This window comes from Pseudonaja textilis, chromosome 3, assembly GCF_049901715.1.
Source record: "Pseudonaja textilis isolate UNSWEBS1 chromosome 3, rPseTex1.2, whole genome shotgun sequence".
NCBI classification, from domain to species: Eukaryota; Metazoa; Chordata; class Lepidosauria; order Squamata; family Elapidae; genus Pseudonaja; species Pseudonaja textilis.
In genome coordinates this window covers 25428539-25443275 of record NC_141992.1, presented here as the reverse complement: position 1 = coordinate 25443275, position 14737 = coordinate 25428539, and the positions used below count along the sequence as shown (strand labels likewise).

General features: G+C 38.5%; 1 protein-coding gene across 2 annotated transcripts in view; it reads left to right on the top strand.

Moving 5' to 3' along the window:
- The window catches only part of SRC (SRC proto-oncogene, non-receptor tyrosine kinase), an 82932-nt gene that overhangs the window by 45930 nt on the left and 22265 nt on the right, over positions 1 to 14737 (top strand). Inside the window, exons 2-4 of one of the 2 annotated variants that reach the window (XM_026697568.2) lie at positions 2496 to 2741; positions 3940 to 4039; positions 8774 to 8791. In XM_026697568.2, coding sequence (XP_026553353.1) covers positions 2504 to 2741; positions 3940 to 4039; positions 8774 to 8791 — 356 coding nt within the window. In that variant the 5' untranslated portion in view covers positions 2496 to 2503. The remainder of the gene's footprint in view (positions 1 to 2495; positions 2742 to 3939; positions 4040 to 8773; positions 8792 to 14737) is intronic. The other variant, XM_026697569.2, reaches the window with a different exon arrangement.

Here is a 14737-nt window from a genome sequence, read left to right as displayed (position 1 = left end):
CTGCAAGAAAGGCTCCATTATTATGCCATGTCAGACTAGTGAAAAACCAGACTTTGGGATGGCAGCTATTCCAAAAGCACTTCATCTCATTTTGATTAAAACAGACAAGCACACGGAGAAGAGAAATCCTTCTCTCCAGTCAAACATTCATGTTTGATTCCCATCACCAGCAAACCAGGTGTAAAATCAATGGGCAAGGTCATTAAACAAAGTGAAGATAAATATTTAAAACTGCTTTTAAAGCATATACCTTGGAATATGCTTGGAATAAGGAACCTAGAATGGCTGCATTCACAGAACCATGCTTAATCAGATCAGCAGAAAAGTCCTAGTGGTTTAATTCTTCAGTGTCCTCTAAGCTTGTTTAACTGGAATCTTATTATGTGTGTGGCTTAGCCTGATATGCAAACCTATGACTTTGATTAGGCAATGGTTCAATGTATTATGTAAATCTAGAAATTTCAATACCCTAGTCAAGTGCATTGTGCATCCTTAGCTAACACAAAAAGATAGAGAAACAGGACCAGAAATGCACAACATATGTTTAGTGCAGTTGTTAGCATGGAAATTCTTGTGTGATTGGGGAGCAATCTCTAATAAAAGAATTAAAGTATCTTTGTGTACAATGTCTCCTCCACATGAAGGTTCCTCCACCTAAACCATCTGTTGAAATAATGGGGTATAGATTGCATGGTTTTTTTTATCATCTTTGTCAATCATTCATCTCAAAAGTACACGACTGAATTCGTATTTTGTTTTACATCATTGTTTATTTAACCATGGTTTGTTCAATAAACCAAATGGTTTGCTTCTCACATTACATTCCAACCATGCAATTCGCAAAAGATTATGTATAAGTTCAATCATCATGCTAAGCCAAGTAGAAACAAACAATCTTCGGTACGGCTTGGTTGATGTTTGAACTCAGCCTATGAATTAGATCACTATTCAAAATGCTTAGGGATCTCTTCAAAGCAATGAAAAATGGACATGATTTCTTGGTGATGTTCATTCTTGCATCATTAGAAAAGGTATAGTTCTTATTCAATTTGTAGCCTTAGATATTATGATGTGGTTTGGGACAATATGTTTGATTTAATTTGCTGCTACCTTGGGATGGGAGTATAATTCTTGTCTTTTATTCTTTGGAGGAACTGATGTGACTCCTACACCACTGTTCTTTTTGTTACTGTGTATATTTGAACCAAAGTCCTTGAATACATGTCAGGAAGAGGTCAAATTCATCCCTTGTTACAGTACTATATAGGCAAATGTGCTTCAGCAGCAACCCTCTGGGAGAGATGCTTTGAATAATATGCTCAGTCAGGCCTAAGCCTGAACATACTTCAAGCTTTTATCCAGAGCAGCTGAGCTTTAGGGCATATATAGATTATGAAGCTAAATGGACCGTATGATTATGCTGGCATGTTTTGAAAATCCAAAGGAAGATTTAAGTTCAGGGGTGGGATTCAAATTTTTTAACAACCGGTTCTGTGGGCGTGGCTTAGTTGGCGGGCATGGCTTGGTGGTCATGTGACTGGCTGGGTGTGGCCAACTCAATATCACTCACATCGAGGCACGCATCTACTTGCCTGGCCTCTCATGACTCTGGGGATCCTGCAACAGTCGTAAGTGTGAAAAATGGTCATAAGTCACATTTCAGTGCCATTGTAACTTTGAATGGTCACTCCACACAAGCAAAGTACCAGCAAAGGAGGGGAAAAAACTCCAGAGACGTTCCTGAGATAGGAAGTCTAGTCCTGCCAAGAATGTAATAAGGGTTAACAGAGAGGCAGTTTCTGTAAGCAACACCAGAGTGTTTCCTTCCTGCCTTCCTTACAGGATTAGGCCTGTAATTTCTTCTGACAACTAGTTCTCCGAACTGCTTAGAATGTTAACAACCGGTTCTAGCGAATAGGTGCGAACCTGTAGAATCCCGCCCCTGTTTAAATTCCTTCTTCTTGTCCTTGAAACCCTTTTCTTTACTATTGGAGCTGAAATTAAAGCCTAGAAAATCACGGGGAACCTGGTTATTTCGGTAAGCATTTGTAAGGATCTCTTCATGGAATAACTGAGGTAGCTTCTGCTTTTGTGTTTCAAGGCCCAGCAATAAGACCAAAGCTACAGTCCAAGTCTATCAAACTGGTGGCCTGTGGGCTAGATGCGTCACGCACAGGCCACACCCACCCTAGTTCCGCAAAGGCAAAAAACATTGTGCTACATCATGATACATCACATGACACAATCAAGTTTGACACTCGTGCTATAGACAGTAACCAGAATAAAAGCTTTCCCATGTCTATTCAGGTTGCTCTGAGCAAATGATTGCCAGAACAGAGTGTGCTTCTTTTAAAGCAGCCACTTCATCCTAATTGCTTAATTTTTGATCTGGCCATCCAATAAGCCAGAAAACCTGTTGCATCTTCCAGAATCGAAGAACCTATCACCCATAGCAAAAAATATAATATCGCCTTTGCTGTCTTCTTCTCTTGCAGCTTGGACCATGGGGAGCAGTAAAAGTAAACCCAAAGACCCTAGCCAACGGAGACGCAGTTTGGACTCCACAGAAAATATACATGGCAGCTGCTCTACCTCTCAAACCCCCAGCAAGACCACCGTCCCAGAAACTCATCGTACTCCTAGTCGGTTATTTGGAAATACAGCTACTGAACCAAAGCTCTTTGGGGGGTCAAATACATCAGATATGGTCACTTCTCCTCAGCGCTGTGGTGCTTTAGCTGGTCAGTATGTCACAGGAGGGACTTTTAATCTAGAACATCTGAAATATATATGTCTTTTATGTTTAAAACTAAGGGTTGGGGTTAAGAGGATGCAGTGATCAAAAGTTCACACGATTTACTCATTAGGGCTGGGCAAGCCAACACAGTTTGTGGTTGGGTTATATCATGTAAAGCAAGACTATATTATGGGGGGAAAGCAACTTGCGCTTCCTCAGCGCCTCCAACTGAAATGTGGCAAACCCGTTCTCTTTGCCCAGCTTGCTTTTTGGGGGGAGTGGAAATGTCTTCTGTGCAGATGCCATTATTAGTAGACGACAATTGAAACCACTGAAGCAGCTGTTTTGATATAGTGCACTGGATCTACTGTAGTGTCCAGAAGAAGAAAGATGTTCATTCTGTAGAACTGCATCTAAGGGTTTCTTTGTTGATGGCTGAATTAAAGTGAAGTGCACTTTCAAGGCTTCCCCGTGGTTTCTTCAATTAACCCAGTTTCTAGGCTTTCATGGAATAGTAAATTATAAATTACGACACAGCCTGGATACATATTACATAATGACTGCATTAGCACAGTTCACTGAGATATTAGGTAGCCAAGATACTAATTTAATATCTTTATGAGGCCAAGTGTGTGTTGTGCGAATATAGTCAACCACATTTTTAACTTTTTAACTTGCGGAATCTATTCTTTTGTATCTCCAATGATACAAAGTTCCAAAGTCAAAATAAGGAGGATTTTCCTGACCAGGAGAGCTGTTAAGTTCATCTCCTGGAGTTGAAGGTGCTCCATTACTACAGTTTTTCAAGCAAACGTTAGATAGCCATTTGTCTGGGATGGTCTTGCTCTGGGCAAGGAGTTGGTCTAGAAGACCTTCAAGGTACTTCCCAGTCTCATGATTCTATAATATAAAATTGTGAAGATAATATTTAAACCATTTCCAAAAATTCTTATTGAATAATGACCACATTAGAAGGAGAAAGAGAATACTCCATTTGCTCATGAATTCATTCATTTTATTATCTAGAAAAGGAGAATAATCAAATACACAGAAATGGTTCCTCTACAGATAGAGCTCAATGTACAGAAATGCTTTCAAAAATGATTCAGTATATTCACTACTTATCCTTTCATAAGGCAGTAACAATGTTGATTAATTTCTTGTGGACTGGTGTTTAATTGTGTGAGTGTATATTGTTCCAGGTGGAGTCACAACATTTGTGGCCCTCTATGATTATGAATCACGGACAGAATCAGATCTTTCTTTCAAAAAAGGAGAACGTCTCCAAATCCTCAATAACACGTAAGTACTTTTTGTCACTTTAAGAACTATTGTATATGGTATAGGTGTTGAGACAGTTTTCTCTACTGAAATGCCACAGTGGTTCAAATGTAAAGCTTCTCGCTCTCTGATATATTATGTAGGAAGTACTTATTATTCTAATCTGCAGCATGGGTGGAGCAATTTTCAAATCCATTGGAATTGGTCATCTTTGAAATAGAACTTGCTGAGTTAACTTTTTGTTATCCAGCTTAAATTCAGGAGGAATTCAGCAACTGCAGATTTTTTTTTTAAATGGTGGACCATCTATATATCTTCTGATGCTGCTAAATTACAGCTTTATTCTTCCCCGTCCAGGGTGAGAAATGCTGAGAAGTATAACTCTGGATGATTTGGAAAGAGACAGGTTGTCTACCCTGATTTATGCTAATAGACATTTTAACATAGGGGGAAAAAAACATTCTAAGGAATACTCTGTCTAGATTTTTTTTTAAAGAATAGCAAATATAGTCAAATTAAAAGAATGGTGCATTGTCACATGCAGCTGGTGTACTATAAAGCATGATGTCAGACTCAACACTTTCCAATTAAACAGATTCCTGGGACTTGTAGTCTGATGGTATTTGGAAAGTGGCCACTTGGTGAAGGCTGTCCTAAAAACACTATGAAGATAGGCAGGATAAAGACTGAAGAGGATAGAGTTTATTTAAAACATTTTATGACCAATTAGTGGTATTATTTGCCATTTAATAGAACAGATAGATACAGACTTTTCAGGGCAAATGTTGGTTCCTCATTCTGCTTCCGTGGGAAATATTTCTCATTCATTACTCCTCTATCTAAACATTTCATCTGCCCTGTAACCTATCTGAACTTCTGCTTGAAGCCTTCCTCTTTTCTTTCTTAAAGTTACTTTGAACAACAAGAGATATTTATGAAAGACAGTGGATTAATTAATTCCCCCTTTTCCTCCTTTCTAGTAAAGAGACCACTTTAGCAAATGTTATATTTCTCTATTTTAAGTGCTACCGTGTTTCTCCAACAATACGGCCTCCACCAATAGGAAGGCCCAGCATGATTTCTAGGCATGACGTGAAATTAAGCCCCACCCCCAAAATTTAGGCCTATTTAAACCATGCGTTTCCCTGCCATTTCTCACATCGTTTGTTAGAACTACACGAGGTGAAGAAAAATGGGGGGGAAGGGCGGGGGAGTGGGGAGAAAACTTGCCTTTAGGAGTGCCCTGCAGGTAGCCTAGGCTAGAATACCCCGATAGCCGATAGAAGCTCCCTGAAGGCAGAGTCCCCAGCCACTTCAGGGCATGGCGTGGCTGCCCGTGTCCCCTTGCCTTTAGGCACTCTCTTTCGGATGATGGAAACTCCCCAAGTGCAGTCACCAGCCACTTCGATCGGCTGGGAGAAGCGGCCTCGGGGCGAGGGGAGTGTGTGTGTGCGCACTCATCCCAGGGCCACTTCTCCCGGCCGATCGAAATGGCAGGTGACTGCACTTGGGGAGCTTCCATCGCCAGAAAGAGACTGCCTAATGGCGAAGGGACATGGGCAGCCACGCCACGCCCCGAAGCAGCTGGGGACTCTGCCTTCGGGAAGCTTTCGTTGGCCGATAGAAGCAGCCTCATGGAGAGGTACGTGCGTATGGGCCACTCTTGGTGGAGGCGGAAATTAAGTCACCCCCAAAAAGACGGCCTAGCCATTTTTTCGGGGGTCAAAAAAAAAAGACCTGGCCTTATTTTGTGAGAAACACGATATGTTGCAGTTCTTTCCACAATGCCCACATTGAGAAGTGCTAGGATTTTAATTAATAGCCAAAATTTATCCAGATTGGATGTTTGATTTGTTATTATTGTATGAAGATGATCAATAGCACTGAATTAAGAAGGAATGAAGCTAAAGAATAGGAGAACTGAGGTAGGTAGTGAGTTCTCATTTAGTGAACAGCTTTAAGCAGAAATTGGCCAGATATTTAGTGGGAATGCTTTAATTTCAATTAGTATGCTGAATGGAAGAATATTGGATGAGATAGCCCATACCCTCTCTCCAAATTTACAATTCTGTGATTCTACAATTCTGAAACAGATTTTGTCATCCTATGCTAAGCAGATTTGAATGTCTTTATTCTCCATTTCATAACCACCAAATCAGTATCACGAAATTCTTCTAACCTTTTGATTCACTATTATTTTGAAACTGTGTCATATTACGTTATCAATGATTCCTAAAGACGCAACCTTTGGGAGGCCTTTTCAGATCCATTAAGGGAGTATTGTACATAAGATAAGCAACTTTATGGACTCCCGTTCACCAGGCTGACCTTTAGATGCAGGAAACAAACTTTTAGTTTGGATTTCATCCTAAGCTAAAATATAATCCTCACTGTCTTCAAAGCAGTACAAACAATTAAGATGAATTATGTTAATACCACTCCTTCCCCTCCAATGGAAATTGTGCTTTTATTATACTTCTATTTAATTTATACATAGCTTTGATTGATTTTCATCTTATTAAAGATAAAGACTTGTCCAGTATTAGGTTTTTGAAAGCACTCTGCAGTTCCTAGGAGTATAATTTAAAAGCAGTTTTAGGATTATTTTTTTTTTTAGTAGTCCTCAACATACAATCATTCATTTAGCAACTGTACAAAGTTACAATGGTGCTGGAAAAGGTGACCTATGACTGGTCCTCAAACTTATTACCAACACAGCATTCCTGCCATTATATAAAAATCCAGGCACTTAGCAACTGGCATGTACTTGTGACAGTTGCAGCCTCCTGGGGTTGCCTGATCACCATTTGCAATCTTTCCAATCAGTTTCCAACAAGCAAAGTGAGATGAAGAATTTGCTTAATGACCCGTGTTTGACTTAATGACTGCGGTGATTCATTTAACTTCCATGGCAAAAAAAGTTGTAACATCAGACTTCACTTAATGACCACTTTGCTTACCAATGGTCGTTCTGATTCCAGTTATGGTTGTAAGTCAAGGACTACCTGTGATGTCAAGTTGGAGCATTCCATTGTTAATATTACCCACTTTTTTTCTGGAGGCAGGTCTTGAATGTTCTGATATTATTTCCTGTGAAAGGGATTAGCTCCATCCCAGTTTTGAAACCAGCATTGCTTCAGCTCTACCAAGGAATGTCTTCATGTTCTCTTTTTACTTCCTTTCTGTGCCATTTTTATTTACATGTTTTCTTTAAGGCTTAATACTACAAACTCTTCCCATAGGTGGTCATAGACTTTCCTAACATTCTCATAGTGGATGCTCCTATGGAAACTCTGACCTCAGGGCCAACTTTGAAGGAGATGGTTGGTTAGGAAATATGATAAATCAATCAAGCAATACATGTAAATAAAGATGGGAAGAACAGCTCATCAAGGAGACATCAAAATGGAAATTTTGCAAGGCCAGATGAGCTATAGCATTAATCTAGTTTATGGCCTCTATATTATGGACAAAGCACTTAATCTTGCTTACTACTTACAGGTCATAGATAGGGGCCCATAGTTGGGTCTGTCTCTTTCATTGTGGAGACTAACTTGGGTAAAATCCATTTTTCAGCCAGAGGCATAGTAGCCAATGTGGCCATTAGGGGAAAACTTTCATTGAGACACTGCAACATGGACTCAGAATCAAAGTCAGTCCTTCTATCAGGTCTATTCAGTATTGGCAAAGTATTTGGAGAGGGCCTGAATGATATCCTGAGACTAAGGACTAAAAGGGAGCTTTATATCTCATCTGCAAAGGTGAGAAATAGTCTCAAGCAGTGGTTATCAGAAGGTGCTTCAAGGTGAGGGATGTGGCCTTCTGCTCATCAGTCTGAACCTGGACCCAAACTTTATGTTTTTCAGCAGGGCCAGGAAACAATTGTGTCTTCCTTTGGCTACAACTGCAATATCCAGCTAGAGAAAGAATGACACAAATTAAACGTTAGATACACCATCAAGATCTGCCTGAGAATTGTCTCAGACAGTCTTATAATATCTGTAGGCTTGAAAGCTTCCAACAACTATAGTCTCCAGAGGAATCAAGACCAGAATCGGGCTAGGTTAAGCAATATAGAATAAGCCTATTCCATGAGAATTGTAGCCCATTTCACAAGAAGTACAACCACTTCAAATTCTTGGGCATAATGCATCACCCTTCCCTTCAGGATATCTGTAGAGTGGCCAATAGAACCTCCATGTTGTCCTCTATTAAACAAATATATTGAATTCTTATACCAGTTGAAGCATCAGGGAGCAGTCCTCTCCTATTTTGAGATGACTTCACTCTACTGTTAAAAAAACCCCAACATATTGGACTTAACACAAAGTTCCACTTTGTACCATGGAGATAGATCATCCATCCACACCTGCAAAATAAGAAAGGGAAATTAAAAATGTATAGACAGCCCATCAATATTGGCAGCCAGTTCCACATAAACATTGTTTCACGCATCTGTCATGTTCTCCTACTTTTCTGAAGTGTTTTTTTTCCTGGATTGTCACTGTGAAATTGGGATGAAGCTGGCTTTTCTGAGGGAAGCAATTTTAAAACTTTCAAGAGCTGCATTGAAAATGGGAGGGAGGGAGGGAGATGCCCACTATGAAATGCCTTGTTTCTATGAAAGAAAGGGGAAATGTTCAGTCCAATATACTCTTCTCACTTTCAATACTGTTCCAAAACTGCACTTCTAATCTAAGCTCTGTCTATTTGTCTTTCATTCTCTTTTATCCTGTTCCTCATGCTTTCATTTAGGCGAAAAGTGGATGTCAGGTGTGTATCTTTTCTTTGATATTGGGGGGAGGAGAAGTACTAATCAATGTTTTCATCATGTCTGATGTATGAAAAAAGGATTGAATGTTAAGGACTGTTTAAGATGCTTGATTTTGTAAACTTGATCCTAGCCTTTTAGTTTTATACAATATTGGTTTTATGAGTTCTTTCTTCTTGCATTCCAGCAAATTATGAATTTTTGAAGCACTGTTCCCAATGAGTTTTTTGGCCTTTGGGTATTCTTATGGTTTCAAACAAGAGTGTGGCAAATATGTGGTAATTGAAAGAAATCATGAGCATCAACTTAAATATTTTAAGAGTGGGGGGAAAATGGGTTTCACACCACATAAACATACAGTGTTGAATATTCCTCTGCCAGCCAAGGGGTTAACTATAGTTGTGAATATTATTTCATGTAGTTTAATGAAAAGAAATACACCAAATTGGATCTCTCAATTTCTGAGTGAATGGATTAATATATTCTAGAATGTTTGTATGTTTGTACATGTCTAACGAAGCAAGCAGACATTTTCTTCAGGATATAGATATGGATATAGGTGTGGTAATGACATTTCTTCCGTGTGTGTGTGTGTGTTGTGTGTAAAATAGAGGTGGGATCTGGGGTTTTTTGTACCTCCTTCCTATTATGCACAATAAACACCAGAAGAAGTTGAATATTGCTTTTTTTTTTTAAAGGAGAGTTGGCATTTCTGTGATTTTATTTCCTTGGTTCCTCTACGGATAAAACAAATTCTGCATTACTCTACTATATTATTTTTTCCAAAGTGAAACATTTCATGTTTCTGGCATAAGGAATGACTGCATAGAAATTCCCTAGGGAGCCGAACTACAGTTGTTTTTTCTTTGCAGGTGACCTGTATAGGTAGCAGTTGAAAAATGCAGTGCTTGCTCCTGCCTCTGTAGTCTGAATGGCCTGGCTTGGCTCAAGAAGCATCAGGCTGCATCTACTTTCCTGACTGCATTGTTAGGCTCTCTCTGAATGTGTGCATTATTAAGCAATGTTAACAGGATGGAGTAGAACCTACAGGTTGGGTTTTGATGTACAGGTAGTCCTTGACTTATAGCCAGTCTCTTTAGTGACCATCCAGAGTTATAATGGACCTCTCTGGGGTTACTTATGACCCAGATTTGAAATTCCAATGACTGGCCCCCTCATTTTCACATGACTGGCATGCATTTATGGCCACTGTTAGCATCCCACAGGGATAGGACTGTGTTTTACAATGGTTTCTCGAAAACCAGCATTTACTTTTGTTTTTTGGCAAAACCAGACCATAGCAAACCATGAGTTCATTTAATGACCACAATATTGTTTAATGACTATGGCGGTTGCTTAAAGACCACCACAAAAATGATATAATCAGGTTGATCATGTGGGTGACCTGATTTACATCCATCACAACTTATGACCGTAACGAGCATTACTGTTGTAACTTGAGGTCTACCTGTATGTCAGTGAAAGGAGGGAGGGAGCATACTTCTTGTGTTGTTATTCAAGCTAGCTAGCAAAGATCACCAAGATGAAAACACTTCCAAGTCCATGTTACATACTATATAATTTCATTTGCCCCTTTCCTATTTTTACTTCCTTATTTGGTGCTATCAACATCTGCATGCTCTGTAACCAAATAATTGGTTAAAAAGAAGCCAAATAAAAAGTGCTATTTTTGCATTTTTCCCCAGGGAATGAAAGTATTAGTGCTTATCTTTTTCCTGACAAACACCTGCTTTTTCGTCTATTGAGGTTCTTCCCACTGACCCAGCTGCATGCTTTCTATGTATAAATTTAGTGTACAGCCATGTAGTACACCACAGAAGGAAAAAAAAATACTGCCTACACACACACACACACACACACACACACACACACACACACACACCTGATAAGATGTCTATTGCAGCTTTTTAAGTGTGGAGGCTGAAGAGGTTTTTTAAATTATTATTAAGAAAATATGCTGATTGTCCCAACCAGAAATATAAATCTTGACTTTTACATGGCCTTGGCGTTCTTTTTTTGTTTTTTTATTATGGTATTTCTTAAGATTGAAGAAAAACATTTTAATAGCCAACAATGTCAAGGCCATAACAAGTTCCCAGATATAGTTTCTCTTGCAGCATTACCATTCTGAAATAGTAATAAATCAGGAATTGTATTTTTAAAAAAAATACAACTATGACTTTTGCAATACATATATGGATGGTACAAATAAAATAAATTTCTGAATATTTCTTGCTTACATTGGTTGGAAAAAGTTCATCTGAATGTCTGTGGAGATTCTCAAACATTCAGGTCATGGTTGTCCCAAAGATGCTTTTTCCAAAACGCAACTGGACTTCCTTAGTTTTTTTTTTTCTTTGAAAATGTTCCACTTCTCATCCAAGAAGCTTCTTCATTTCTGAAGGTTCATCTGAACGTAAGAGGAATGTTCGATCCCATTAAGAACTCAGGTCAGGAACATATGAAGTCAGAACAAATAGAAAGTTCCAATGAGTGTGTGCACAATATCATAGTGTGGAAGAAACTAGTTGATTCCAGTTAGATGGTTAAAACATGCAGAGGTGGTGTGTTGTTGTTTTTTTAAAAAAAACAAGATCTGTTTTTTAACACCAGTGAGCAACTATTGTTTTCTCCAGTTTTCAGAGATATTTCGGATGCTTCTGCATAACATATGAATATTTGTAGCTTCCAAATGGAAAATATCTGTAGGGAATTAAAGTTTCTGAGTTTTGGAGGGCAGCTGTATTAAATGTTTGATATGTGGGTCAACAGTCTTCCCTATAAATGCCATTCATGCAATCTAAATCAAAATTGTAACTAAGTTTAAGCACCATTGAGATAGGCATAAAGGAGATATAGTTTCTATTGATCTCTCAGGAAGTTACACGAGATCTCTTACAATAAATGGCTGACTAGTCTGATCATTTAGCTGTCTTCCTATTGATGAGTCCCTCAAAAGTGAACTATGGGAGCCATTTGGCTTTTTCCAGCCAATCTTCTCAAGCTACTGGGCAAATATTGCATTTTGCGGTCCTCTCAATCTTCGAATGTAAACATCACTGTTAATTTGCTAAGCCTTCGTTTTCTTTTATTTAAAAAACAGCAGCAGTTTTCACTGGAAAGTTTTACAGATTTTTTTAATTGTGTGGTTTCCCCCCCCCCCCACACACACACACACTTGGATTAAATGTAATGAAATACAGTTGATACACTACTGCTAATATAAATAATGCCGAGAAGAAAACAGCCATCACAAGAAAATGAGTTTTCCTTTAAACAGCATTGTTGTGAAGCCTGTAGGAGGGAAATTAATGTTAAGCCATATAGTTGACACTATCCAATATCACTTCACTGTTGGAACTGCAGATAAATGCTGGGTTCTCACAGTGATATTGTGGCAGTAATGAACTGCAATTTCTTGGATGGCTATGGTGCTTGGCCTTCTGCCTAGCAATGTATTGCAGAGGGAGGAAATTTCCATAAGAAAAAGCACATTCCATTGGCACATTGTGTTGAAGGAGCAGCAAGATTTCATCACTATGTTATAGTTAACCCCAGGACTTAAGCAGATGTAGGTAAAGGAGTGGAAAACATTTTAAAGTCTCTGTGATTACATGATTTGATAAGAGATAATAATATTTGCTTCTTTTAAAAACAATAACTGTTGTCATAGGATTATTTCAACAACAAAAACAATTCTCTATTATACCTCCATTATAATCAGTACCTAGCTTTTAAAGAAGTTGACATTCCAAACCTCTGGAAATTTGGCAAGGCTGATATTTCTCAATTTTGAGAGTTGATTTGTGTTCTTATTAGTGCAATGAATATACTTAGAAAACTTTTCAGTTTGATTTAGACTTATACACTCAACACAGTTTCAACTGAAAAACTGTGAACATCCTAGACTAAGCTAAATGAAAAAACAATAGGGAATTCGTGGAAGTTTGGCATTTAGACAAATCAGCCACCAACAGACAGATAAACCATATTTGCACACAATTAAAAATACAATAAAAAAGCTAAGAAGGAAACAAAAAGATCACATCACATCCTCTCTAGCAGCCAACATCCAGATAAGCAGGGATTAATACCCGATAAACAATCAAGCAGAAAATAATTCCCCAATCAAAGTCCACCAAGGAGCAAACCACAGCTCCACTAACATGCTCAGGGCAAGGTACTCTGTGTAAAGAGGGAAGCAAAGAGCCACTTACTCAAACTGATTATGTTTTTTGGGGGGTGGGTGGGTAATAAAGCGCCTGAAGCAAGCAACCAAGCTCAAAGACCAACAACAACATCACAGTTCCACCCTAAACTAGATATATTGTCTTCTATAGGAACATCCATATTTCAAAAGAAATGGCATCCCATTAGCTCCCTCATTCTTAAGAAAGTAGAATAAAGGTTAAGCCGAACCACAGCCAGCTGTCCATGTAAATTATCCAATTAGTTTCAAAATAGAGATTCGTATGTCGTCTTATTAAGTCATTCCACTGAAATGGAAGGAAAAGTAGTTATTGGCAGGAAATTTTCCATATTCTACATATGGTAGTTACCAGATTGGAAACAGATTATGAGTTCAAAACAAAATAGATAGTTGAAGACAGTTCTATCATCCTCTCCTCTTCCTCATTTACCTTACCTTTATTCCATGTCACAATGTCTTCCGAGAAATATTTTCCTATCATGTTAGAGCGGCTGAAATTTGGGGAGTTTCCTGATGCTTAGAATTTTCCTTTGCTTACCATTGCCTCATTTGTTTTTCAGCTCTTTTTTCTACTTCCATGTTATTTAGCTTAAATTAAGGGAACTAGGAGGAGATCTTAGAAAAGCACCTGATAGTCTATAAGTGGTAGCTGATATACAGTATTATGACAAAACATCATCTCAAATGTTTTTGTCAGTGCTGCTATCTATACATTGAGACTTTTATCTGAAAATATTGCCATGTTATGGAAAATGTTTGGTAGCTAGGCAGTTTTTCTGCGATCATACCATATCTACAGTATATAACATATATTATTTCATGCCTCAGTGATTCTACTTTGCCTGCTACAAATATCTTTCTGAGCTGACATGTAAGTGTAGTGAGAGCTGCATACGTGCCTGAGTTCAGCCCTGTATTTTATTAAGTTCTGTGATTCCATAAGATTCCAGTGCTGGTAGAAAATTCTGGAAAGTGTAGTTCAGATTGTCTAGTAAAATTTGGAAAAGACAAAGTCCATCCTCTGCTGAATTGAAGAAGTCCAAAAGGATATCATCTCAAAAAGATAAACTGTTTTCAGGATCAAATTGCTTTAAATAGCAAGAGGCTTCTATTCTTCTGAAACCACGTTTCTGTATTTGAAACTCAGTAATTCTAATGGGGCTATCTGAAGAACCAGAAAGTAAACGTTTATTGTCTTTTATGTGAGAATGCTTGAAGTACAGTGTTACCTCGGTACTCATCATTAATTGGTTCCGTGAGGTGTGATGAGTACCAAAAATGATGAGTATCAAACAATATTTTCCCACAAGGAATAATGTAGTGAGTCACAAGGTAGCCAACACTGACAACACTGAGTGCTGGCTGATGCAATATTCCCAGGCCAGGTGGTGAGGTTGGTAGAGGCCTTTGTTATGTAGAATATTCTGGCCAGGCCTTAATGGCCCACCCATTAACAAAGGTGGGGGGGTGAGCTTCTGCTTCTGAGATGAGTTTCTGCTTCTGAGTTTCTACTTCTCTTTTAGGGGAAATATTCTGCCTTTTTAATATTTTTTAGGATATTTCATTTTTCTAGGTGGGTGCTAACTTCCTACACTAGGATAAAACGTTCACATCAAAATATGTTGAGTATAAAATACAATGAGTTTCAAAGCGGTTGAGTACCAAGGGACTACTGTATTTGCAAAGACTATAATCTTTGCTGTAACGTTTCCTGTGT